The 27,728-nt window shown below is 45.9% G+C and overlaps 2 protein-coding genes across 3 annotated transcripts in view; one reads left to right on the forward strand and one right to left on the reverse strand.

Moving 5' to 3' along the window:
* Positions 1-6,680: 6,680 nt before the first annotated feature.
* On the reverse strand, positions 6,681-9,099 carry LOC102932532 (actin, cytoplasmic type 5). Of its 2 annotated transcripts, none has more exons than XM_037911840.2 (2): positions 8,963-9,099; positions 6,681-8,345 (listed from the first exon to the last, which is right to left on the reverse strand). In XM_037911840.2, the coding sequence occupies exon 2, from the start codon at positions 8,332-8,334 to the stop codon at positions 7,204-7,206; it is 1,131 nt and encodes a 376-aa protein (XP_037767768.1). In that variant the 5' UTR covers positions 8,335-8,345; positions 8,963-9,099; the 3' UTR covers positions 6,681-7,203. The 2 variants fall into 2 exon arrangements, with proteins under 2 accessions (XP_037767768.1, XP_043380149.1); XM_043524214.1 differs by having other exon boundaries at positions 8,917-9,041.
* A 128-nt stretch (positions 9,100-9,227) lies between these two features.
* ARID3B (AT-rich interaction domain 3B) overlaps positions 9,228-27,728 on the forward strand; it is a 47,767-nt gene continuing 29,266 nt past the window's right edge. The window contains exons 1-4 of the mRNA XM_037911839.2: positions 9,228-9,364; positions 13,011-13,651; positions 23,905-23,976; positions 25,904-25,976. Of these exons, the coding sequence (XP_037767767.1) occupies positions 13,091-13,651; positions 23,905-23,976; positions 25,904-25,976 (706 nt within the window). The 5' untranslated portion in view covers positions 9,228-9,364; positions 13,011-13,090. The remainder of the gene's footprint in view (positions 9,365-13,010; positions 13,652-23,904; positions 23,977-25,903; positions 25,977-27,728) is intronic.

A 27,728-nucleotide genomic window follows, 5' to 3' on the forward strand; every position in this document is an offset into this window, starting at 1 on the left:
GTTCACTTTGAAAACTAATGTGTAGCTAAACTGTCTTAAGGATGAATTCAAGATGAAGTGGTGGTATCCTTTAAATAGGATACCTTCTTGATCTGGTCCTAAGGGTTGGTGGTAAAACTTGCCTACCTCTCTCCCTTTCCAACCAAAATCACTCCACAGGGAAAAACTACCCCATGTTTTAATTCCATAAAATAGTAATTTTATATGCTGTTTCTGTATGTGCCCTGGTTTGAATCACATTCCTTGAGGCTGCCAGCAGCTGTTTAGCTCCTCCCCATTTCATTTCCTACATGTATTCTGCATGGGAATGTCCAGCTAGCATAAGCAAAGGCCAACTAGGCTGGGGACAGGGTCACACACAGTACTGAACACGGGAGAGTGCTGGACTGGTGGCTTCTGGTTTATCAAACTTTAGTATGAAGTCCAAGTTGTACAAGAGTTAGAAATATTTTTATGTCCCTATCACTTTCAGGTACTGATATGGCAAAGTTAGTTGCCACAGCAAAATATGTGCTTGCCTGTGATCTAGGGCAGATTATATTTACCCACTTCTATCCAGCCAAAATCCAGGTTGCAGCCAATGTCCACACAGCTGGTATCCCATATAATAAGGAACCCTGGGGGCTTATGACAAAATAGGTTTGGAATAATATGAGCTGACAAGTGTGGGCCTTAGTCAGCATGAGTGTGCTGTACAATGGTGCCCAGCTCCTACACAGAGGCAATAAAGGAACAAATTATAGGAGGTGCAGGCTGTGAGGTCTTGAGAAGCAATACTGTTAATGCTATCTGAATTCTCAGGCACCTGGCACTGTGTCCACTTTTTCTCAACTGTCCTTACTCCCATAGCTACCACCATGGTGTGGTTTCTGCTCCTGTTACTTCCCCTCCAATGTGACTACCCCCATACCTCCCTCCTGGTTCTCCATAATTGGTCTTTAGCCTGTCCTGGCCCCTTGCCAAACTCCTGCTCCACACTAACATGCCTTGCATTCTGCTACCAGGCATGAGGACTGCAGCCTCTCTGGTTCTTTCATGGAAATAGAAAAAGGAAATACTTCTTTCAGTCTCTTAAGGCGAACAGCTCTCTTTTTGGGGGAGGAGGGGGTTGCTCCTTTTGCTGATGGCTCCCATTCTGTTCCCAAGTGTAGCAAAGGAGTAGTTTCTAGGCACTTGCTATGGGGAGAACACTCTTAAATGCCATACACTTGACAGGCAACCAAGAGGCTGCTTACAATTGTTCAGACACCCAAGAAAATGCCTGGGAGCATTAAACTATAAATCAAGTGGTGAGGTGGGGACTTGGAACCTGAGCCTAATGCAGTCCATGTGGGTTTCTCCATTGACTACAGCAGGCTTTGGATCAGGCCCTGAATGCAGCGTATTTTGAGGAATTACAGATACTTGCTTTGCTTCAGGGTTATAAAAGATGGCAGTTGGTAAGTCATCTTCCTGCCCTTCTGCAAATAAAACATTCAAATGAAGACAGTATGAGGCCAACTTGCTTGCCAAGCTGTACAAAGTCACGCCCTGATCCCAGAATTGAATCCACTAGATTGGAGCCTTGCACCCTACCTCCACTAGAGTCAAGGGGCCTTTGGGGGCATGTTGGGATCCCTTGCAGGCTCAGGCCCAAATGTCAGACACTGCAAACACAAGAGCTTGTGGTGCTGCTGTCCAGAAGGATACCTTTAGGAACAGTCCATACAGTCACTTCGGGAGCTTGATCAGCCTTGAAGCATAGGAGGGCCCACACTGTGTTTCAACCATCTTTTCAAATCATGTTGCCATCTAGGGAAGGTGGGTTAATCCCACCTACATTGTGAGATTGAACCATCTGGCGGCCGATGGCCATGTGGTAACTGAGCCCTTAAGGGGGTGGGAATGATGGTATAGATAATCCCTTATTAACACTGCATAAGGCATAAATCTGCCCCTATACTCCCATCACAGGTGGGAAACCAGGGATCTGGCTACAGTGGGAAACTGACTATGTTAATAACATCCCTGGGGCCAGCCTGCAGCAAAGACCCAGGTCTACAAAGGTATTTAGGCTCCTAACTCCCACTGAAATCAATGGAAGTTAGAAGTGTAAATACCACTGAGGATGTGGACCAAACTTATAAGCAGGGTAGTTTTTGTTTTAAAAACAGCCGTGGGTGTCATGAAGAGGGACAGACCCACCAAGAGTGAGGAACGGAGAGGGCAGAGCCCTTTGTCTTCCTTATAATGCTGTTGCTAGATGAGGATGTTTATGGGAGGATACTCCTGTAGGCCTGGATTTAAGAGGCACTCGCCTCTCATGGAGCAGGGATTGTGGGTGGCTACCTGCAGAAGGTGGGTGCAGTGGGGAAGGTTCCTGTCATAGGCTGGAGCTGACGCAAGCTCCAGCTCTAGTGTGAGGATGGTGCCTGCCATGGAGCAAGGGGCGGGACTAGGGAAGGTACCTGCCATGGGGCAGGGATGCAGTGGAGGACAGATTAGGATGCCTGCAGTGCTCTGCTTCCAGCATTGTGAATGAGAACGGAATGGAGTTTTTCCCAACCTCATTTGTCTCCTCATGTTTTGCTGACATCCAGCACATGCCAGCAAGCAGGGCTGCTTTGCCTCTGTGCCACTGGCTTTGCTTCATTCGGCTTCTAGCCCAATGGTACACACAACCCCTGCCAGCCTGGGAAGAGGGAGGCTGGGACTGGATTCTGACCCATCTCCTGCAAGGCAGCACAATGTGGTGAATCTGGTGAGTGGTCATAGTCCAAGGGCGGCAGGTAGTGAGGAGTGGGTCAGGCAGGCAGGGGCCCAGGGAGGACGGTGACCTTCGGAGATGGCTGAGTCATGACATCAGGAATGTTGCGCCAAATTAGAATCATAGAAATGTCAGGCTACAAAGGAGCTTGAGAAATCATCACGTCCATCCGCCGGTGCTAAAGCAGGACCAAGTAAACCTAGACCAGCCCAGATAGGTGTTTGTCCAGCCTGTTTTTAAAAACCTCCAGCAATGGGAATTCCACAACCTCCCTGGGAAGTCTGTTCTAGAGCTGTAATACTCTTATAGCAGAGGTGGGCAAACTACGGCCCACGGGCCACTTCTGGCCTGCGGAACCCTCCTGTCCGGCCCCTGAGCTCCTGGCCTGGGAGGCTCACCCCCGGCCCATCCCCCGCTGTGCCCACTCTCCCGCAGCCTCAGCTCACTGCGCCACCGGCACAATGCTCTGGGCGGCAGCGCAGCTGCAGAGCCGTGGCCTGACCCGGTGCTCTGTGCTGTGCGGGTGGCGTGGCTGGCTCCATCAGGTGCCTGTCCTGGTGCTCTGCGCGGCGCGGCTGTAGCGCCGCCAGCCACCGGTGCTCCAGGCAGTGCGGGAAGGGGGCAGGGAGCAGGGGGGGAGGTTGGATAGAGGGCAGGGGAGTTCAGGGGGTGGTCAGGGAGCGGGGGTGTGGATAGGAGTCGGGGAGGTCAGAGGGTGGGGAACAGGGGGGTTGAATGGGGGCAGGGGTCCTGAGGGGAAAGTCAGGAAGGGGGGGGGTAGATGGGGCAGTCAGGGGACAGGGAGAAGGGGTGGTTGGATGGGGCAAGGGTCCCAGGGAGGCAGTCAGGAATGAGAGGAAGGGTTGGATGGGGCGGGGGGGTTTAGGGACAGGGAGCGGGTGGATGGGGCAGGAGTCCCAGTGGGGCTGTTGTGGGTGAGAAGCTGGGGGATCGGATAGGGGGCGGGGGCCGGGCCACACCTGGCTGTTTGGGGAGGCACAGCCTCCCCTAACCGGCCCTCCATAGTATTTCGGAAACCCGATGTGGCTCTCAGGCAAAAAAGTTTGCCCGCCCCATCTTATAGTCAGAAAGTTTTTCCTAATATCTAACCTAAATCCCCTTTGCTGCAGATTAAGCTCATTACTTCTTGTCCTACCTACAGTGGACACAAAGAACAATTGATCCCAGTCCTCTCTATAACAGCCCTTAACATATTTGAAGACTATTATCAGGTCCTCCCTCAGTCTTCTATTCTCAAGACAAAACATGCTCATTTTTCAACATTTCCTCACATCAGGTTTTCTCAACCTTTTATCATTTTTGTTGCTCTCCTCAGGACTCTCTCCAATTTGTCCACATCTTTCCTATAGTGCCCAGAATTGGACACAATACTCCAGCTGAGGCCTCACCAGTGTGCAGCAGAGCGGGACAATTGCCTCCTGTCTCTTATGTATGACACTCCTGTTCATAGACCCCAGAATGACATTAGCCTTTTTTGCAGATGCATTATATTGTTGACTCTCATTCATTTTTGATCCACTATAATCTCTAGATCCTTTTCAGCAGTGTTACCGCCTAGCCAGCTATTCCCCATTTTGTAGTTGTGCATTTGATTTTGCCTTCCTGAGTGAAGTATTTTGCACTTGTCTTTATTGAATTTAATCTTGTTGATTTCAGACCAATTTTCCAATTTGTCAAAGTCATTTTTAATACCAATCCTGTCCTTCAAACTGCTTAGAACCCCTCCCAGCTGGATGTCATCTACAGATATTATAAGCACACTCTATGCCCTTATCCAAGTCATTTATGAAATATTGAACAGTATCAGACCCAGGACTGATCCCTGAAGGATCCCGCTAGATACACCCTCCCAGTTTGACAGCAAACCCTTGCTAACTACTCTTTGAATACAGTCTTTCAACCAGTTATGCACCCCCCTTATAGTAACTTAATCTACACTACATTTCCCTAGTTTGCTTATGAAAATGTCATGCGGGATTGTGTCCAAAGCCTTATTAAAAATCAAGATATAGTACAGTTAGTGTTATAGTTGGATTAGAGTGCAAGCTCTTTGAGGCCAGGGACCATCTGTTTCTTCTATCTGTATAGCATCTAGCACATAGGATCCCAGTCCAAGCTAATATTGCAATACAATATTTCTGTCTACGTTGTGCTTTTGTAATCATCTTTCAGTGATCTCTTTAGAATAGAAAAGACCCACAAATAAGTTGTCTTTAAAAACACTGGAGGTCATTTTGGGGCAGCCTGAAGCTGGGAGGTAATCACCAATTGGTCTGATCTCAGATTTTGATGTTTGAGGACCATATTTTCCCCCTACCTGCCCACCTACAGAACAAGACCATTTTAAAATACAAAACTGCATGATTGAGGACTGGGGGAGATTGAGGAGTCAGTCCTGATCTCCTGTATAGGGGCAGCTGCTAAACTGTTTAGAAATTCACACTTTGCTATGCTGTAGTAGGCTACTGAGAGAATTTGAAGGAAACTGCAAGTATTAAGCTCTAGTACAGAGGTGGACAAACTACAGCCCACATCCGGCCCGCAGAACCCTCCTGCCCAGCCCCTGAGCTCCTGGTCCAGGAAGCTGGCCCTTGGCCCCTCCCCAGCTGTTCCCCCTCGCCCGCAGCCTCAGCTCACTGCGCCACCGGCACAATGCTCTGGGCAGCAGCGCAGCTGCAGAGCCGTGGCCCGACCTGGTGCTCTGTGCTGTGCGGGTGGTGGCTGTAGCACCGCCAGCCACCAGTGCTCCAGGCAGCACGGTAAGGGGGGGCAGGGGAGTTCAGGGTGGTGGTCAGGGAGCTGGGGTGTGGATAGGAGTCAGGGAGGTCAGAGGGCGGGGAACAGGGGGGTTGAATGGGGGCAGGGATCCTGGGGGAAAGTCGGGGGGGGTTAGATGGGGCAGCTGGGGGCACAGGTTCCAGGGGCAGTCAGGGGACAGGGAGAAGGAGTGGTTGGATGAGGCAGGAGTCCTGGGGGGCAGTTAGGAATAAGAGGAAGGGGTGGATGGGGCAGGAGTCCCAGGGGAGGGGGGCCATCGGGGGCAGGGGCTGGGCCACGCCTGGCTGTTTCAGGAGGCACAGCCTCCCCTAACCAGCCCTCCATACCATTTTGGAAACCCAATGTGGCCCTCAGGCCAAAAGGTTTGGCTGCTCTAGTATCTTCCCTTCCCCAACCCCAAGACAACTCCAGAAGGAGGTCAAAGTGGCAGTTTTTAAAACCATGGTTAAGGTCTCATTTTACTATATGTAGGAAAATTCTGTATCTTCATTGCAAGTTACTCTTCCCAGGACAGCTATTGCAACTTTGCATGGTTGTGCTGGTGTGTTAGCCTTGTAGAAAACCATCTTCAGCTAGCCAACAATGGAGGCAGTAAAACACTCCACCCCAATGCCATTCAGCTACCTTAAGAGGAAAGTATTCTTTATACAACAGCAAAGTTGTACACCTAAAAAATCAGGACATGTATGAGTTAACTGCATTATATTACACTGGTTTTGCTTTTAGGTATCTCCCTACTTGCAACACCATTAGAAATAGCGTTAGCTTCCTTTGCATCAAGATATAAGAGTACTTTTTTTCCCCCTTCTCCCTTACTTTATGCCTTTCAATGTCAGAGAACGATGCGTAAAAGGAACCATCTACAAACTGAGTATGAGGTTCATAGCCCTGCTATCACATCACCAGAAATTTAATATTTACATTTATTCTCTCCACTTTGGAGTGGCAGAGTACATGTGTCCAGCACAACTGTTCCTAATGAGGCATCAGCCTTCTGTATATCACCAATTTGGCATGCAAGAGTTAGAATTATGATTTAGCCAATATATGATGGTTTTATTGAGAAGTGAGATGACCAGGCTCATTCAGCCTGGTGGGCAGACCATATGTGATTCCAAGCATATAATTATGAGAATTTTTTAAACCACAGAAGTTTATTAGTTTGCCTTATACAAGGAGTGGTCAGTGACATTACAGTTATCACCTTTAGGGTTAGTTACAAATCTACTTCTGAGATCCCATTACACCAAAGTTACATAGTAAAGTCAACCACCCTTAGTCTAGTCTCCAGCCCCAGGGAATTTATAGCTAAGGCGGGGGAAGTAAAGGGTCACTAGTCAGCCACAGGAAAACTAAAGCTTAACAGGTAGCGTGCTCTCTCTCTCTCCACTAATACAGTTAACTGTAACCTTCGTCACATGTGCAACCTGTAACAGAGCTTAAGATGCACAGGGTATAGTTACTACACAGTACATCAAAGCAATAGTCAAGTTAAACATAAGAGGTGGTGAGTAAATCAAACAATATTGGTCCAACATGAAAGGCTTTTCAAGGGCAAAGTTTACAAGTAACTACTCAATTTGGTAAATACATTTGCCCTGACAATTACTGTGGGTAACCCCATCAGCAGAGGCTGAGCACACCTGCTGAGACCCTCTTTAGAAGCATTTACGATGGACAATGGATGGGCCAGACTCATCATATTCCTGCTTGCTGATCCACATCTGCTGGAAGGTGGAGAGAGAAGCCAGGATGGAGCCACCAATCCAGACGGAATATTTACGCTCCGGTGGGGCAATGATCTTGATTTTCATCGTGCTGGGTGCCAGGGCCGTGATCTCCTTCTGCATTCTGTCAGCGATGCCAGGATACATGGTGGTTCCGCCAGAGAGCACCGTGTTAGCATAGAGGTCCTTTCGGATATCTACATCACACTTCATGATGGAGTTGAAAGTGGTCTCATGAATGCCACAGGACTCCATCCCCAGGAAGGAAGGCTGGAAGATGGCCTCTGGGCACCGGAACCTTTCATTCCCAATAGTGATCACCTGGCCATCAGGGAGCTCATAGCTCTTCTCCAGGGAGGAAGATGAAGCGGCCGTGGCCATCTCCTGCTCGAAGTCCAGGGCGACGTAGCAGAGCTTCTCCTTGATGTCACGCACAATTTCCCTTTCGGCCGTGGTGGTGAAGCTGTAGCCTCTCTCGGTCAGGATCTTCATAAGGTAGTCGGTCAGGTCACGGCCAGCCAAGTCCAGACGAAGGATGGCATGGGGCAGGGCGTACCCCTCGTAGATTGGCACTGTGTGGGTGACCCCATCCCCAGAGTCCATGACGATACCAGTGGTACGCCCAGAGGCATACAGGGACAGCACTGCCTGGATAGCCACATACATAGCTGGAGTGTTGAAGGTCTCAAACATGATCTGTGTCATCTTCTCTCGGTTGGCCTTGGGATTCAGGGGGGCTTCAGTGAGCAGGACAGGGTGCTCCTCAGGGGCAACCCGCAGCTCATTGTAGAAAGTGTGGTGCCAGATCTTCTCCATGTCATCCCAGTTGGTGACAATGCCATGCTCAATGGGATACTTCAGGGTGAGGATGCCTCTCTTGCTCTGAGCCTCATCGCCCACGTAGCTGTCCTTCTGCCCCATGCCCACCATGACACCCTGGTGCCTGGGGCGTCCCACGATGGAAGGGAACACGGCTCGAGGAGCATCATCCCCAGCAAATCCAGCTTTGCACATCCCGGAGCCATTGTCAACAACGAGGGCGGCGATTTCTTCATCGGCCATTTTGATTTAATCTGAGAGAGACAGTGAGGGGGGACAGAGAACAAGGATTTGTCAATATCTGGCTGGCCTCCCCATAAATCCTACTTAGATTACCATTCAGGCAAGAGGCCAAGGATCCATGGTTAGAAACTAACATGAGAACAAGGCTGCAGGCCTGTATGGGGGGGTGCATAAGGCTGTCTCACCTGAGGGAGATCCCAGCCACTCACATGACCTGGTCCTAGTGCCAGCCAGGCACAGAGAGACAAGCCCTCAGCCAGGTTAAGCGATTGTACACTAGGCACTGGCAGCAGCCTAGGCAGGGGAGCTTAAGTCTGAGCTACTTAAACTGGCGCAGTTTTGCACTCCAGACAACGGCTGTGCCGGGCGAGTCTGGGAATCCCGAGGCTCATTCCCAGCCTTTCCCCTACCCCCGTGTGGCATCAGGTGACGCCAATACCGACGTGGTTTAAGCGTGTTCACATGAGGGGTTTGCGCCCATTTAGCTAGGCTGACTGCAGCTTCCTGCCGGGGTGGGGGCGGCGCCCACGGGGGCGGCGGGCCCTGCTTGCCACACCCAGCAGGCTGGACACCGCCAGTCACCTGCCACTACAGCAGCGGAGATTCTCCCTCTCCCCGTCCCCGTCACCTGCAGTAGCAGCCCACACGCTCCGGCACTGCTCAGCTCCTCCCCGCAGCAGTCAATAGCGCCCGCGCCCAGCACCGCTTTATCACCACCGGAACCGGAAACCCGGCCCCAGCCCCGCGCGCCCATTGGCTGCTGGTGATAGCGGCCCGTCTCCTGGCCCCAGTTCCGCTCCTTTCCCGACCACTTTCCGCTAGCTGACTCCGCCTCCTGACAGCTACTTCCGGTCAGCGCTCTTGCTGCGGGGAGGGGAGGCTAGTGGCGCAGCTTCCGCTATGCACCCCGCCCCCTCCCTCCTCCCGGCCCCGTTTCCGGTCTTGCTCAGGGGGCGGGGGAGGGGTGACGGTCAGAGTCGAGTGGCTGCGCACGGGCCTGCAGTGACCCGCTCCCCTCGCTCCGGAGGAGGTAATGGCCCCTCTGCTCCCGCTGGTGGGAGGGTTGGGAGTGGAGGCTGAGGGTAGGCTACGGGGGTGGGTGTGAGAGTAGGGGTGGAGATTGGGGTGAGGGCAGGCGGGGCGGGTGAGGGCAGGCTGGCGGGTGGGGGCTGGGGTGAGAGTAGGGGTAGAGGTGGGGTGGTGGCAGGCGGTGGGGGTGGGTTTGAGAGTAGGGGTAGAGATGGGGGTGGGGGCAGGCGGTGCGAGTGAGGGCAGGCTGGGGGTGAGGGCAGGGCTAGAGATGGGGGTGAGGGCAGGCTGGGGGTGGGTTTGAGAGTAGGGGTAGAGATGGGGGTGGGGGCTGGGGATGCGTGTGGTAGAGGTAGGGCTGGGGACTGGGGGTGAGGGCAGGCTGGGGGGTTGTTGAAGGGCTGGTTATGAAGGTTTTGGAGAAGCTGGTTGGTTATGGGGGGCTAGTTATAGGTGGTTTGAAGAGCCTGGATGGGAGGGGAAGGGGTGGTTATGGGGGCTAATTGGCAGAGTTGGTTTTGTGGGGCAGGATATGTGACTGGTTATAGGGAGGCTGAGGGAACTAGTTGGGGGGCTCTGTGAGGAGGGGGTTATGAGTGTTGAGGAGGAGTGGGTTGGTTGGGGGCAGGCTGTGAGTTTGGTTGGAATGATTGGCTCTGGGTTAGTGAGATTTGTTTGGGGCTGCTTATTGGGGAGGGGGATTTGGTTTGTTTGAGGGACAGGCTATGGGATTGATTAGTGTGACTATGATGGGAGGAGTTGGTTAGGTGACAGGTTATGGGTGAAAGCGGTTAGTTAGGGGGCTGGTTTAGGGAAGTAGGTTACAGTGGCCTGGTGTGAGAACTAGATATAGAGGAGATAATAAAAGCTTGGGGGAGTGGGAACATTCCATAGTGGAGCTTGCCTGAGAATACAGGGAGCATTCACAGTTTTGCTTACTACTCCTTTCTAAAGCCTGTCATTTCTTTTCAGAGGAGCTTGAATTGTATACTTTTCGGTGTTTTTTTCTGTTTCAAAATGTCCTTTTTATAGCCCCACCCAAAACTGACAGAAGAACATTACCAGTGTGGTTTAATTGCAATAATTAGCTTTTATTAAAACAAAGAAGGAAGGTTTAAAAATTCAGATGGGATGGCTTTTTCTTTAACTGCTCTTCCAGGATGGAAATCCACATGAGCTTGGGTTACTGCATGAGAACGTGAAAGTTAATCTGAGTAGTTTCACTGACCAGAGTTGGTTGTAATTCAAAAAGTTAGGGCTTGTCTACACTGGCAATTTACAGTGCTGCAACTTTCTCGCTCAAGGGTGTGAACCCCCCCCGAGTACAGCATGTTTCAGCGGTGTAAAGCGCCAGTGTAGACAGTGCCCCAGTGCTGGGAGCTACGCCCCTCGTGGAGGTGGGTTTTTCAGAGCGCTGCTTTAGCGTTGCCGGTGTAGTCTAAGCCCTTAAGCAGATACTAATGCTGAAAAGAAAATCAGATGTTAAAACTGTTTTTAATTATCTCAAGTAGTAATAGCAACTCAGATGGAGAATTTAAAAAAAAAAATTATCCTGATCTTATACTCTTTGTTCTAAATATCTTTATTTACTTAAAACACTCAAATGTTGAATATCTTTTTATAATCACATTGATACCTAATCAGGGTGTGGTTACTATATCTTTGGTTCTGGATTAGCATTGGAAGAGACCTCAGGAGGTCATCTAGTCCAACTCCCCTGGAGCCCTTGGGTTTCACATTCATGTCTAATCACAGCACCCAGGAGAAATGTATAAATCTTGGTATAACCTTTCATGCATTATTGTATCAGAGCTGTATGAGACACACTGGAACTGCATACCAGGGCTTGTGTTTCTGCATCTGAGGTGTGTTTACCTGACATTAATCGCATACCAGTCACTTATTATTGTATTGTACATGAGACATGTATTAATTGCACACCCTCTTGTGTATTGCTACATATGAGGTATGATAGATGACATCCTAACACGCCTCAGGTGCAGCACTACACAATAAGATGTGTTGTGGGAGTTGTAGACACATGCCTTAGGCAAAGTAATACGCAGTCTGGTTTGTGCTTAATGTTAGAATCCACATTGCAGTTCATTATTATTGTACAAGGGAGATGTGTATGTATTATAACACCAATGCCAGGCTGTATATTGTGCCTGAGGAGTGTTTGATGCCCTAATCACATGCCAGATGATGTATGATTGTTACTGACATTCGAACTGTGTGTTGCTTCACTTTTAAGCTAAAGGATATATTGGTGTGTGATAGTTAAGAATGCTGATAGACCTGTCATTGGAATGATTTTATTTATGACAATAGTTGCTTAATACAGAGAAAAACGTCTTTGGTATTGTACCTTGCACAATTTAAAATCAGTTCCATTGTATTATGTTTGCAGAAAATATTGTTGAATCTCTTCAAGGAGAATCTAGGGACATTTGAGGTCTTTTCTTATTTTGGAATTTTGTGGAAATTACGTCAATTAGTGTATTTGACTTACCTACAGAAGTGTGTTTTCTTGTGTTTGATCATAAAGCATTAGCAAACTATCCTCCTTTTTAAGGACCTGGTGTTGGTTAGATTGCATACCACAGCACTGGTTATGTGGGTGGAAGGAGGATTTCCTTAGTTTGTTTGCTGGCTGCCTTTCCTTTGTTTCTCGTACATTATTGACTGTGTTCTGATTTACTAGTAAGTCTCGAAGGGCAGCTACTTAGCAAGTTAGATCAACTTACATTTCTGATTTCTGTCATAATGCCTGGAAATGCACGTTCTCCTTTAGCCTTTGGAAATTAGGAGCACCATTGTTCTCCCAGGAGTTGCCTAGTCTGTCTCAACTGTATACCTGGCTCTAGTCAGGTGTGTTAGTCTCTGTTCAAGAGGTGCCTAATGCTGGAAGAGTAGGGAATGTTGTACATCAAAATGGAGTGCTAACAAAGTCCTGTGCATCCTCCAATTAGAATAACAGAGTGTCCCAGCTTGGGATGTTAGGTGCATTGGCAGAGCTGTGTGTGAAGAAGCTGGGGTAAAGGTTTCCAGGTGACTAGCTATTTGGGGGTAGGATGATCTTTACTTGCATGGCATCCAAATTACTCAGAAGAGTAACAAGTGCTAAAAGAGCCCTGTTTTTACTAAGATCTCAAGGAGCATGTGGAACTTCTGTAAAATCATGAGGTCATGAAATAACTTGCAAAGACAATAGTATTTGGTACAGGATTATAAATACATTTACTTAAAGAGCATGCACTTAGTGCAATTATTATGACGTGCAGTTCCTTAAAATAGTATATGGAGTAAGATTGAAATCTAAATTTAAAATCTAATGGTTTAAAGGTAGTTAGTAAAACTTGTGGGAGAAGGGTCAGTGAAGAATATGCTCTTAGGGCAGGGGACAAATACTTCAGGTAAGCAGTTTGTAAAACTGAGGTTATGCTGTCGTGTGTTCAGTTTGAAAATACAATTAAACACACTGAAAATGGAGTGCAAGTTTGAGCTTGAGGCTGCGAAACTCCTAGGTGTTTTATTTCACGGTCTCCTGGACTGGAAAGAGGACTGGCTTTGCAGCCTGCTTATCCTCCGACAGGGAAGAAGATGAAAGTGTGTTATATTCATACAAATATTTATCTATCTTTTAGGTTCTGTTGATCTCTGAAGGTTGGGGCTTGAGCCCTGCTGGATAGAAAAGCTGTCTTTTCACAGCCATGCTAACTGCGGGATGAAGCTGGAGGCTGTTGTTGAGCAGCTGCAGAAGCAGCAGCAGCAGCAACAGCAGCAAGGTCCTCTGCAGATGGATTCCAGAGAGAGACAGCAGAGGCAGATGAGAGAAGCCCAGCTGCTTTATACTCAGCAGCTGGCAGCACAGCAGGCTGTTCTAGCAGCCACATCTGGCAGGGCTTCGGGCAGCACAGCACTTGGTCCTTTGGCCAAAGTCCCACCAGTAGTTGGGGCCACCCGAGCTTTTGATCAGAGCAGTGTGACCTCAGAGCCGGAGGAGGAGGAAGAGGATGAAGAGGAAGAGGGTTTGGAAGATGGAGATCTTGAGGAGGACACTGAAATGACTGGGAAAGATGCCTGTTCTACTTTGAAGTATTTTCATTCTCAAAAAGTTGCCCATCACAACCAAAGAGTGGCGTCTACCTCGAATCCTCTTCCAGCCCCAGGACTTCAGCGGGGACAGCAGGGAAAGGAGGAACAGGGTACAGACACTACTAAACAATCGTATTCTGGTTCCCCATCTGGGCGGCAGACCTGGAGAATGGATGAGCAGCTCAAGCAGGTCAGTGCTGACATTTCTTCTCTCTGAATAAAAGCTCTTTCTTTCAAAAATGAATTTAGTACTTATGAAAGGGGCTATATTTTCCAGCTCTGGGGGTGCAGCTCTCTAACTGTACAAAGAAGAGGTAAATTAAAGCCCCTTATCTACATGTGTCAACCCTGATCAACAAGGGTCTCTGCTAAAGGTGAAAAAGGAGCTTGGTCTTTGTGGCTCATTCATTCCTTCACCTTTCTGCTGAAACTCTCAGCATGGGGCCAGTTAGTACCTGTTGTTGTGATGAATTTTGATTATAGGCACCTGTCTGCTAGTAACTGGCTTAATTTATTTCACATAGACCATCCCCTTCTAGTCGCTATGAACTTGGGCAGAATTTGAACCTCTGTCCTAGTGGGGAAAAAGTCCATATCCCATTCCTGATCATCTGAGCAGTGCAGCCATTTTGTGTTTCATGAGTGGATGGAAAGTGGCTGACTTGCTTATTGAATGGTTACAGCAGGATGTTACTATTGGGTTTGAATCTATAATTACCAGTGCTTGAAGCTATATGCCGGTACGCCCAAGAGCTTTTCACTTTACTGTGTGCTTCATCATAAATGGGCATTTCTTTAATATAGTGCTAGGGTGCTTTATAGAGGTAAGATTAGCTCCGTTAGGTATGGGAACAGCCCATAGGTGAGTTGAGATTGGTCCTAAAGTTTAAGTTTGGGGGTTGGGATTAGCTGCTCTTTGCTACAAGCTATAGTGTGGGTGAGCTTGGGTAAGGGTTCCATTAGGTGCTGTTAAGGTGTGGGTTGAATTAACTCTGCTGTGGAAGTATCTTTGGCTATTGACAGAGAGTTTCTCCCTTGGAAATCCTGTGAATAAGTGGGAAGATTGGAACTCCTTAGTGATGGCCTATGATGAATGTTTGCTGTGAGCACTGACAGTTCAAAGCCTGTCCCCTAGATACGTGGGTCAGAGACAAGAGGGCTTTGCTTTACACCATCATGAGTTGTTTTTTTTTCAGTGGGGAAAGATTCTTATTTGACTGGCGTAACATGACCCAGCTCATGGAATATCATCCAGTAATTCCTGCATCAAACTCATATCCTGATTCGCTAGCTTCCATGTTGATGCACTTGGCAGGATTCTGTGAAAGTTGCCAAGTCAGTGGTAAATGGGATTCCTGACTCCATGCTGGTGAGCACACTAACTAAGCAACTGTGGGATTTGGCAGCCTGCCAGGTGATACTCTGAAATGCCTGTTCCTCAAGAGTGGCTAGTTTGAGTGAGGAGTTATTCAGACTGTTCTCAGGAAACTAGGTGGGTGTATTATTCAGGTGACTAGATCTTTGGAGAAATTGCTTCAGAACTTGATGGGCTTTCTAAATGGGAGTATAGTGGCTGAAGGGAAGACTGCTTCCCTTCTTCCAGTCTCTTGATATAACATAGCAGTCAGGGAGCTGAAAGCACAGCAAGGCTTGGTGGCACATTGTAGTGGCCTTAAAAAATGGAAAACGTGGAATTGTAGGTTCCTTTGCAGTAGCTACTGATCATGGTGAGGTAGAGGCTTGTATTTACATGTTGACTCAGAAGACTGTTTTTGTTTCTGGCTTGGCCAGTGCCTTGTGACTTTCTTTGTGCTTCAGTATAATACTTTCGGATCTTGCAAGGAATTATGGAGCTTTGTAAGTTAATAGGCTTGATTCACAGCCCCATAGCAGCCCCTTTATGCCACTCTGACAAACCGTAAGGGCTACCAACTTGCCAGCTCTGGTGCTCCGGTAATACCTATGGCATAAGATTCCCCAGGTGGTATAGAGATATTGGTACAGCTCCATCCTGGCTTACATTCTTGCAAGCTCTCATTGGTGTTGTACTTCAGCTGTCTTCAGTTGCTGTGTGACCCTTTGGGGTCTGTTGCAACCTCATGTAGTCTGGGACCTGCCAAGTTTGTTCTAGAATCCAGGAAGTGTAAAAAGGGGTTTACAACTAACTTTAGTCCCCACCTCCGTGGCCTTCCTGACTGTAGTGTTGCATGGATCTCTGCTGCATGCATGAATGTGGCCCAGTGTTTGTAAAGCACTTTGACATGCATAGATGAAAATCACAATGGTTGTATAAAATACTGCTGGTGAATCATGCTCGCTTTGGGATGGGTAAGTATCAAAGGTTGATTTGTTTGTGCCCTCAGTTGGAGTCTCCATGCAGGAGAGTGAAAATTTAACTGCAAGATGATAGGTTCTGTCTGATGCTAGTCACACTTAAGGTACTAGTAGTTTTACCACGGACTTCAAATGAAATAGGTTCAAGTCAGTACCAAGTAGCTTGTGTGGTGATTTCTGAATGCAAGAAAGAGCAGGCAGGCATTTTTCTTCTGCTATTTAAATTATTTTTTTGTTTTCCTGGTGAGGTAAAGTACCTTAAAAACACACACATCTGTGTCTTTTTATTTAACTAATATGTAGCTTTTAAAATGATTTGTGCTTCCCTTTTTAGAAGCTTCAGAATATTAAATGTCCTCATTTCATCCTCTAACATTTACAAATGTTCTCCCCCCCACACACACACACTTTTTTTTTAAAGATGTAAGTTCAAGCTCAGATTTGTTTTGCTTGCTTGTTTATGCACCAGCATCATTAGGAAGAGAGGCTGATTAAATGATGCTGTGACAACATTTTTTTTAGGTTGTGGAGTCCAAATGTTTTTAAAATGTGTACAAATTTTAGCAGTGGTATTTTTAACTGAACAACAAAGTAGCAGATAATAGGCACTTCTGAAAATTGTACCCAACTCCCATTGACTGTCAATGGGACTTAGGCACAAAAGTCACTTAGGTGCATTTTCAAAATGTTATCTTCTGTTTTAATACTGTACAGATGTTGAGCCTGGCAGGACATTCACCACCAGATCAGATTTTGGGGGTAAACTTTGTGACAATCTCATGATATTTGTAGGTTATATTTAGTTGGTTTTTGCCATTAATTTTGGAATGGGAAGTCATTTGCATTTCTTCTCTTGATAGTGATTTTCTTTTTAAAATGAGGTCTTCCAGAAAAATGTTGACTTCGTAGCATAAGACTGAGATCCTCTGGAAGGGACCTAATACTAGGGCGGTAGAAAGATGAATACCAGCATTGATGTCTGGCTACTTTTAGAGACCTATTCAGCTTTGGACAGCCAAGTAAATAATTGTAGAACAAGCCATCAGACAAAAGAGCTGGCTCAGCTTCTGACACGGGCGGTGGGAATCCTGTCAGCACAAAACAACGAGGGAGTGTTAGCTGCTTGTCAAGGGGTTGCAGTTCTGAAAGAAGGGCGGACGGATGCGGTAGGCTCAGTCTCTTCTAGCACTGCTCAAATCCTGTGTAAATCCATCAGCTCTCCGACAGCTGAGGTTTCCCACGGCGCCTGCAGAAAGGGAGATGTGGGCTGCCCGTCTTCATCTGAAGAGAAATGAGATTTTAATTCTGCGGGTGAAAATGTTGCTTTTAGCAGACGGTTGGGTGTGAGTTCGTCTAGTTTTAAGCATAGCTTGGCAGTCTCTTTGGTTACTGGGAAGAACCTCACTGCTGAGCAGATTGCAGCCAGTTCAGTTCTGCTGCTGCCTTTCCAGTTCAGGTTCCAGAGAATCCCCTTCAAACTCAGGCTGGTATGCTCAGCAGCACGCTACACCACTGCAAAACTTTGATTGTAGATATCAAAGCATATACATTAGTACTTTTATCCCTTCATGGGCTATAAATAATAAGGCCAAGATTTTCAAGTGCCTGGTGATCTTGGGTGCCTTATAACTCTTTTTTTAAAACACTTCAAAAGGGCCTGATTTTCAGAGGGTTGGTGCTCAGTACTTCTTAAAAATCGGGTGTCTCAGGTTGGGTACCCAAAACCACTAGTAACTCTTCAAAATCATGACCTAACTTTTAGAAAGCTGATATGTGTTTGCAAAGAGAAGCGCACTTAGAGTGATCACTATAAACTGGCTCTGGGAAAGGGCGGCAGAAGTTCCATGGCTGCTGTGATGCTTTAAATATAATCAATGCCGGGGTACTATTCAGAGGGGATACCTGGTAATCCAAGGGGATTGGAAATCATGAGAACAAATGAATTGTTTTACATGCTAAATGCCCTGCCCCTTATTTGTAAAAACTCAGTGCACTTCTTAATATGGATTTCTAATTCCACTTGTGGGTCACCTTTAAAAAGCTGTCATATAATGAAAAACAATTTTCTCTACTAGCAACTGTGTGTGTATCACATGTTTGTTTATTTCCTCTTTATTGCAAAGAACTTTTGCATGAAAACAAATTCTTTGATTCTTAAGAACTTACCTGCTTTTCCTTCTTTGAATTCATTTATTCCCCATCTGAATTCCTTATCTGCTCTTAGCTGTGCAGATGACTGATGTTGCATCATGGCTGAGGTCACCATTGAAATTGTAACTTAAAACGGAAAATAAGCAGCCAGAGCAGATAAACGTCTCAGAAAAATAATTGGAATTTACTCTGTGGCCAGGTTTTCAAGATTGGGTGTGTATAATTGCGTGCACATATCTGGATAAATCTATGTGCACTAGTACCTGATGTTCTTGCACAAAATCAGGTATTTGTGCATGTTCGTGGCCTGTTCAATGACAGAATGATATACCCAATATACAAGCATAATTGCATGCATAAATTAACGTGCGTACAGTTGTGCTCACCTGGTCTTGAATTTCTGGCCCTGGATATCCCTTTAAAATTATCTAGGAGAAATCCGTGTATCTTTGTCTTCACTGTTCTGTTGGCCCTGTTATCTCTGAAGTGTAAGGCAAGAGGGTTTAATTTTTTAATTAGAATGCTCTGATCCAATTTCCAGGGAGCAGATTTGGTGTTGGTTTATATCCCATGCAACTCCATCTGCATGGGATTATAAATTCCAAATTTGGCTCAAGTGTTTGTCTCTAAAAATGCCTGTAGCTTGTTGTTCCGGTGCTACTTTACAGGTGTACTAGTTAGACTAGGTCTATATCTACACTACAGCCGGGGTCGAAGCTCTGAGATTGATCCACCAGCAGTCGATTTTGCGGGTCTAGTGAAGACCCGCCAAATCAACAGCAGATCGCTCTCCAGTTGACCCCTGTAGTCTATCCCCAACGTAAATTGGCGGGGAATGATTTTGCTGTATACCAGCGCTAATCTTGTCTCCCCAGCCACACAACAAAGCACAGATTTCTTTGAAAATTAAATACAATCAACATTGTGAAATTGCATCGCCCAGACTTTGGTTTACTTTTTTCAAGTGCCCGATTCAGCAGTACCCAAATACTGTGAAGTTCTTGCCTTCCATTGGGTTCCTGTGCCACTAGGAATCAGGAAATTGCAGCAGCTGCACAGCTGGGAGAGAGTTTTAAAGGAATCTTTATTAAAAGGTGTAACCGACGAATTCCAAATTCATGCATTTCAGTCCTTTCTTTTCTTATTTTCTCCACTTAATCTTGAGATCACTAGAATAAAAAGCACCTCTAAAGCCATAGATGTTGAATTGTGCTGTCTTGCTAGTAAGAGTGGGCAGGATTTTTCAGCTCCTACAAAGTTTTACCAGACAACGGAAGGTGTGTATGTGATAATTATAACTTGGTTCTTACAGTGCCTGAGAGTTTGCAGCTCAGGGCAGTAATCCCGATCTTATCGGTGTTTTGTAGTACAACAGTTTTCTTTATACTGGCATCTGTTTCACTTCCTTGGGCTCAGCCCCACCCACAAAAGGAATTTCTGCTGATTCTCTGATAATCCTGAAATCACCCCCTTTGTACATTTCCCATTAACTCAGTGTTTGCTCTTAAGCTAGTGGGATAGGGTAGAAAAGGGTTTTTCACAGCAACATTTAGCTTAGTGTGTAGATAGACTTCAAACATTATGGTGGTAGCCCAGTGACAAATATCTGTCTGGAAACACTAGGACTGAAATAGTAGTGATGGAGGAAGCACATCAAGTTTGAGGTACATTGGCAAACCTAGGTGAGGCTCCAAGTGTGCTAATGCCTCCTCACTTTCTGTGAATCCTAAACTTCAACAGGTTCACCCAGAATAAATACACAATGAGATTTAAGTCCAATTTCATAGTCTCATAAACCTTATCAGACCTCAGCTGAGTCTCATTAAAATATTTGAATAACAAAGCTATATTAAAACTTTGAGAGTTTTTCCATGAGGCAAGTCTCATGCCTGAGGTGCAGATGTTTTGAGTTTTAGTGGTGAACCTTTACGTCCTGGACCCTTTGAGCTGGACACAGGATTTTGGTTCTTGGGGAAATTAGACTCTGGCCACTATACAGAGAGTTGGAATATTAGTACTCTTGAGTTCTAAACAGCTCAATCATAGGAGTTTTTAGATGAATAATTTGGAGGTTTGGGGCTTCAAGAGGCTGGAATGAAAAACAAGTTGTTTGTAATTGTCAGTGACCTATTCCAGTAACTTATTTTTGAGGAAAGGGTTAACTATGGCTTTTGTAGGTGGTAACTGAAACTGCTTTTGACATCTGAGCTCTGCTTTAATAAGATATTCCAGGTGGTTAGGAAGTAATCCTAAAATAGCCCATGCTCTAATTGCTTCTAAAGTCAGGCCTATCCTCTCTGGGGAAGAGCAGAACATTTTGATAGCAGATGAGCTTCAGAGGTGTGTTTGGGGATGTGGGCAAAGGGAATGGGGCAGGCAGCTTCTGGGGACAGCCTGCAGGCTGAAAGTTCTTTCTCAGGGCAGGAACTATTTACAGAATTCTGGCTTTCTTCTACTGATACATGATGTCAGAGAGCTGAGCCAAGCCATAGGGGGCTTCTTAATTTTTTTCAGATGTCAGAAATTTCAGGTGAATTCTTGTTTGTGATATCCCAATTGGTAACTATGGAAATGATTATTTCTCAAACATCAAGTAAATTTCCTTGCTACAAAATGAGGGAGACAACAGTAGCATATTCCTTGATATTAATTTTAAATAGTACGGAAAGGAAGCAGAAAACATCTCCTGACCTATAAAACCCCCTTTTGATGCCTGGTGGAAGGGATATTGATTTCTCAAGCTCCTGCTGTTAATGGAGAGAAGGGTCTCCCAGCATAGAGTAATTATGTTTTCCGAGAAAGAGTGAAAGTTCGAGATACTGAAGTTTATGCAGAGAGCTATATCCTCCATGCAAGAAGCTTTATGTAATAAATAAATGATCCTACATATGTCAGTAATTGTGCAGCATTCTTATCTGTAATTGGGTAGCTATTTGTTTTCTTCCTTCTGTGTCTTGCATGTTTCATTTGAGCTCAAATCACTAGCAGTGGAACGCTGGTGATGGCTTATGTGAAATCAGTTGATGGATCATGGTCTGTTTCTCAGTGAACTGGTTTCTGACCTCACAAAACTGGCATTGCAGCTGTCACTACTTGGTATCATTGTTGGTAGTCTTGGCAGGGAGGCCACAGAATGATAGGTCATGAAGGTAGTCCCTTCAGATCACAGTCAAGACATGTGGACAGTGGGAAGTTTGTCTGTTGTTGTCCATGCTGTGGACCTGTTCTATGGATAAATTAACAATACCGGAGAATGAAGTCTACCTGGTACTCTAGACTAGCCAGAAATCCACTAACTCCAGTCTCCGTGTCCCTCACCTCTGCACTGGATTATACTCCGTTGCTACCCAGAAGCAGCCCTGATTGCATGTGAGGGAGAGATGTAAGAATTTGATCTAGCTCATCATAAAAGAAGCATGCCTTGTGCCCTGAATCCCATGTACTTTTATTTCACCAGGTCTCATTATCTGGGAGCTTCAGTACCTTTGTCTCATTGCTGCTTGCTATGCCAAATGATGCCAATTTCATCCAGCCACTCAGTCACACGGTTAAACATTGCAATGACAGAGTTCAGCTGGCCTTTATCTCCTTTTCACTAAAAAACATAGAAGTAGTGATGCTTTCTCACCTTTTTGAAGTGCTTTGAGATCTAGCGATTAAGGGGCACATAACTACTACTACTTTGTGTTTTGATCTCCTTGGTGATGTCTCTGATGAAAGAATTTAAACTTCATAATTCTAAAATTAATGAAAAGTAGATTTTTCTTTAAAATAAAGAATGTGTTTTTAATGCTCCATGCAGTTTTCCCACTGTAGGGTTTTCTTTTTTTTTTTTCTTCCTTCCTGGTTGTAAACTGTTGTCAGTGGAGAGTTGTTGGCTAATGTGTGCTATGTATAAAATATATTTGTGGTTTAATCTGCTTTTCACACTTCCTCTCTGCCTGGGGGAATTTATACATGTTCTCTCGCCCTCTCCCCTCCTGTATTTAAAAGAGAAAAATGAGTACAGCAGGTATGACCAAGTATTTAAAATGTGCCTATAGTGAATTTGGGTGCTTTGACTCTAATATACCCAACTTTAAATGGGGGTCTATTTTCAGAAGGTGGATGCTTAACACTGTCTGAAAAACAGATTCCTTTAAGTTATGTCAGCTTGGGCACTCCAAATCACTAGTCACTTTTGAAGATCTTGGCATGTGTGTTTTATTCTCACTATTCATCCAGGTTTTTAGTTACTCTCAGTTTTCTGGCTTCTTATCAGCAGGATGTTAGGAGCAGCTGGATGTTATCATAATTAGCAAAAAAATATGTGTTTTTAATCTCTGTTAGCCAAGGACACCCAAATGAATCCTCCTGTGAACAAAACCTGTCTTCAGACCTCTCCCTAGAGAGGGAGGGGAATTGACCGGCTGGAATAAACAGCTGACATAACAGAAGTGGCAATAATCCCCAATTAAATATCTTTCAGCTGATGGGACTCACTGGATAATTGACTTTCCAGCAGGAATTACTGGCTCAAACTAAATCAGTGGGCATTAGAGCAGCCCACTGCTGTTTTTAAAGGGAAAATGTAGCTTTGCCTGTCTTTTACAAAGGTGAAGAGCACTTGGCATCACTACCAGATGACTCCAAGATTTCAGATGTTAGAGCAACTCTAATTAAAATGTATTTTTGTTCTGAAATCTCTTCACATATTCAGTGTCTTCCTGTCGGATAAGGTGCAGTGCATTTGTAACCAGAATGGCAGGTACCACTTATAATTTACCAGAGCACTTGATTGGGTGGCTGTCTGTACCAGTGGCTACTGTTGTTCTATGGTGTTTGTGGTTTGAAGATGGCTACACAATATGTTTTATCACCCTTCTGTTCCCACAACTGAGAAATAGCCAGATCTGCCTTTGCTATTTTTCAGTTCTGCTAACTATTTCTCTGTCGTGATTTGCTGAGCAAGATAGACCCAAGTGGTGTCCCTATAATGCCTAATGAGAAGTGCAAGCCTTAATCCAACAGAGTTGAGCTTTCTATCTCTGTGTAGGAGATCCGAGTACAACAGTTCCCTAAGCTTGTGCATACCATGATTGGTACAGAGAGGTCTGCGCAGGGTCTCAACCTTATTATCCCCTATTTCCCATCCCTTTGACCTATCCTTAGAGCTGCTTATGTCAGAACACTAGAGGAGGCCAGGCTGCATGTTTTCCCATCCTGAAGTAAGGTAGTGCCGGTCAGATGGCTAACAGAAAGGATGAGGCTCAACATGATCAAATTGACAAGAATGTGTGCTTGGCACCTGCTGCTTTCAATATTGGCTCTAGAGACCATAAAAAAATGCACCTGTGTAAGGTTGGTCAGACAGTAAGAAGCTTCATTCTTGAACTTGCTCCTTGTTTGACTTTGAACAATGAAGTGAACCTGGCTACAGTGAATGAAGAGATCCCCCACTTCAAATGTTAGATCATTGATGTTTAACAGGTGGAATAATGTGCCCATTAGAGCTGGTCAGGAATTTTCCAGCAGCTTGGCTGGAGGGGACCAGGGGTACCCAGTTTCTGGCATGCAGTTAGGAAGTAAAATTGACAAGAGTCTTCCAGGCAGATAGCTTGCAAGCTGAAAAATTCTGCCTTGGGGCTCCCAAATGGGATTTCTCTGGAAGTTCCGTCCTGCAAAAAATTTTGCATTTTTGACTTTTTTCATACAGTTAAGAATAAATTTTATTTTAAAAAACATGGACATTTTTTGTGGGAAGGGATTTCTATTTTCCAGCCAGCTTCTGTGGCCTCATACTTGGAAGCTTAATTAAAATACGACACAATTCTCTGCTTAAATACTTCTCTCCATCCCTGTGCTCCCTACACCAGAAGTGCCTTCCCCCGTATGTGTACTCACTATCTAGAATTGCCACCCATAGAGCAAGGGCCCTCTCCCCATAGTCCAGTCATCCTCTTGTTTCTGTTCCCTTAGAATGGAAGTCTGACTTGGAGCGAAGAAGCTGACGGAGGCCGAGGAAGAGAAATCTCTCGAGATTTTGCCAAGGTAAGCCTGTCTGATCATTGGATTTCACTGTGTATGAAGCTGGGGTTGGGAGAGATAACTTTCAGCATGTTCCTCCCCTCTGTTTTGTCGAGGGATTGCTAATCCCTGACTGTTCTGTTGCAGCTTGTGAGAATGTGAAGTAGGGACTGTGTACACTGAAATTCACTTAGCAACCTCTGTGTCTGGGGACCGGTTGGGTTAGGCCATGTTATTGCCTTTGATGGCTAAAAGGCAGCTTTCAGTAAAGCCTCCTAGTTGTCAGTTATGATATTTAACACTTTTGATCAGGATCCTTCTTCAGCTGGCAGTACAGGATTCAGCTTCCCGAAACTGATTAGCAATTTTGAACTGTCAGCAGTTTGTGTCCTGTCAGACAAATAAACAATGTATTTAATTTAAACTAGCCCTTTTTGAAGGAGTGTAACTAATTGCTATGCAAATCCAGTGATGCATTTCCTTCCAATAGCTCAGTGTGTGAGAAGAGGTAGGCAACAGAGGAAATGACCCAATAAACCCATTTTCTTGTGGAATAGACAGACTTTGATTAGCTAACTCTATGTCTTGAGAGAAAGACAGACAGACACATTTATCTCATTGAGGCTTTGCTTTTCCATTGATATCCTTCCCTAAGAGAGCACCTATGGCCAGCAGAAGAAATGATTTCCACAACTACATAGACTTCATTTCTGTTCCACATGCAGGAGTTTTTGTTCCTTGTGAATATTTCTGCTAGCAGTACTGGCATTGTGTCTTTCAGCCAGTCACGGTATATCCCCCCAGTGTCCGCCAGAGGTGAAAATTGGATTCGCTATGGAACAGTTGCATGATTCTCCTGCCTTCGCCTTTTCTGAAATATCAGAGGGTGATGCTAAGAAGTAGAATTTGTTTTCTGAATAAATCTTATATGAAACTTTTCAGAAATATGTAATCAGAAACACTGGCTCTCGAAGGCATTTTGCCAAAATATGTCTTCAGAACATTGGTTCTAGGCTGATTGCCAAGGTGAGTGAGAGTACTTTCCATCTGATTTCAGAGGAGCATCTCCCACCAGGCATTACTTGTTAGCACGATTTGAAAGATCTATATCTTTTCTTTCACCTTTCCCTTCAAGGCATTTCAGGGGTTGTCACATAAATGGAACACTCAAAGGAAGGAATAACAAGGTCAGAAGTTGCACCTCCGTTGTGCCTTTAAGGTGTGAATTGGAGGAGCTAGTGTGCTCTGAGGGCTGGTCTACACTATAGAGTTAGGTCATCTTAACTATATCGCTCAGAGCTATAACTTCATGCCCTGTGCCATGTAATTAAACTGACCTAAGCCCTGGTGTGGACACTGCGAGGCGTCTTCCGTTGACCTAGTGCCTCTTGGAGAAGTGGATTTACTACAGCAATGGAAGAACTCCTCCTGTTGCTGTCGTAAGTGCTTCAGCGACGCAGCTGCAGCGCTACCGCTTTACCTCTATAGCATTTCTAGTGTGGACATAACCTGAGTTTTACAGTTCTTTTGGCTTTCCCATCTTTCCTTTCTGGTTTTCTGTTTGTTGCAGTAGTTTCTCTCTCTCCCCTTTGACCCAGGTTGGATCCTTGGAATCCCTTCTTTTCTATTCCTTCCTCCCAATAGCCCTGCATTATAGCAGCACTCCTCTGGCAGAGTTCAACCCTGCTTCCTCCCAAACCACAGTCTGCACCATGCTTGAACAATCCACGGGAGATCAGTACAGAGTGTTCCCAATTCCGCCAAAGGGGCTCAGCTTGCTACACTTCAGCCTGGTCAGTGGAGGAGACCAGAACTCTACAACTGATTTGCCTCTACCTCTGTGGCAGCATGTTGTCCCACCATCACATGAGGCCCAGTATAATATATGGTGGTCTTACCCTCTCTGTCTGCCCTAGCATCGGTTATACCGTTATTTTTCTTAATTCCCCAGCTGTACGAACTGGATAGTGACCCTGAACGGAAGGAGTTCCTGGATGACCTCTTCATCTTTATGCAAAAGAGGGGTGAGTGAGCCATCTGCTTTATTTGGATAATATAAAATGGGACAGTGCCCTGGGAGCTGGCTCAAAAGCATGAAGCTGCCACTTGAGCTTGCTGATCAGGTGGGAGAACAGTAGTATGACCTGAGATACTTGCTTTGAGAGTAAAGGGGCTGTGCAAAGAACTGTCCTGTCCTTGAATCCTGGATTATAAGGACATGACCAGTTTCCCTACCCTCCTTTCACTTGTCTAAAAAAAGCAGACTCTAAGATCCATTTTGGAACAATTGATTTCTGCTTCTTATCCTGCAACAAACCAATTTTTGAAACATTCACACAAATCTACACCCTGTCTCAGAATAAGCTGCTGTGTTGACACTGATCACCCACAAGAAGCCCCTGGTGTCTTATTTTCATGCTATACATCATGGAAGATGTGTGTGAACACCCACTCTGTTGGACAGGATCTGCATATAAAGTAGGTGTTCATGCTAATGCCTAGAATCTGCAATATGGGGGCTTGGAAAAGAGATACAAAGCACTCTTTTCCTGTTACCACACTGCATTTCTTAGACCTGGATTTCTATTTCATATCATTCTGTTCAGCTGAGCCCAGGAACACAGCTGAGAGGAAACTGTCACGCTCTTTTTGCTATCAACCACTTGAGGTTTTTCTCATGACAGAAGTAGGGGGGTGGAGTTGCTCCGCTAGAATATTTTATAGGTATCTTTCTAAGTATAGTTCTGCCAGTTGAAGAGGAATGATTAATAAATGCCTACAGATACAAGAACATAAAGTCTGACCCAGGATGGCCAATCTACCATCTATCCCAGGGGTGGGCAAACTTTTTGGCCTGGGGGCCACATCGGGTTTCTGAAATTGTATGAAGGGCTGGTTAGGGGAGGCTGTGGTCCGGCTCCCACCCTCTTTCCAATCCCCCCCAGCTTCTTACCCCCTGATGGTCCCTTGGTGACGCCTGCCCCATCCAACCTCCCCTCTCCTTCCTGACTGCCCCCGAACACCCCGCCCCTGACTGCCCCCTGCCGCCCCATCCAATCCCTCCTCTCCTTCCTGACTGCCCCTGCTCCCATTCAACCCCCCTGTTCCCCACCCTCTGGCTGCCCCGACCCCTATCCAACACCCCCACCCCCTTACTGCGCTGCCTGGAGCACCAGTGGCTGGCGGCGCAGCTGCACCAGAGCATGCAGCCACGCCCATGGTCCTGCAGGCCGTAGGTTGCCCACCTCTGATCTATCCCAGTATCCTGTCTTCAGATAGTGGCTGGTGCCAGATGCTTCAGTGGGAATTACAGAACAGGGCATTATCAAGTGATCTATCCTGTGTCATGCAGTCTCAGCTTCTGCAAGTCAGAGATTTAGAGACACCAAGAGCATGGGGTTGTGACCCTGACCATCTTGGCTAATAGCCTTTGATGGACCTATCGTCCCTAAACTTATCAGATTATTTTTTTGAAACCAGTTATACTTTTGGTCTCCACAACATCCTCTGGCAATGAGTTGCACAGGTTAACTGTGTGTTGTGTGAAGAAATACTTCCTTCTGTTTATCTTAAACCTTCTGCCTATTAATTTAACACACAAACCAGGGGTGTCAGTCATGTGAAGGGGTAAATAACACTTCCCTATTCTCTTCCACACCATTTTTGATTTTATAGACCTCTATCATGCCTTCCCTTAGTATTCTCTTCAAGAGGAACAGTCTGTCTTTCCATCTCTCCTCATATGGAAGCTCTTCCGTACCCCTAATCATTTTAGT

Source organism: Chelonia mydas, chromosome 10, assembly GCF_015237465.2.
Source record: "Chelonia mydas isolate rCheMyd1 chromosome 10, rCheMyd1.pri.v2, whole genome shotgun sequence".
Taxonomy (NCBI): Eukaryota; Metazoa; Chordata; order Testudines; family Cheloniidae; genus Chelonia; species Chelonia mydas.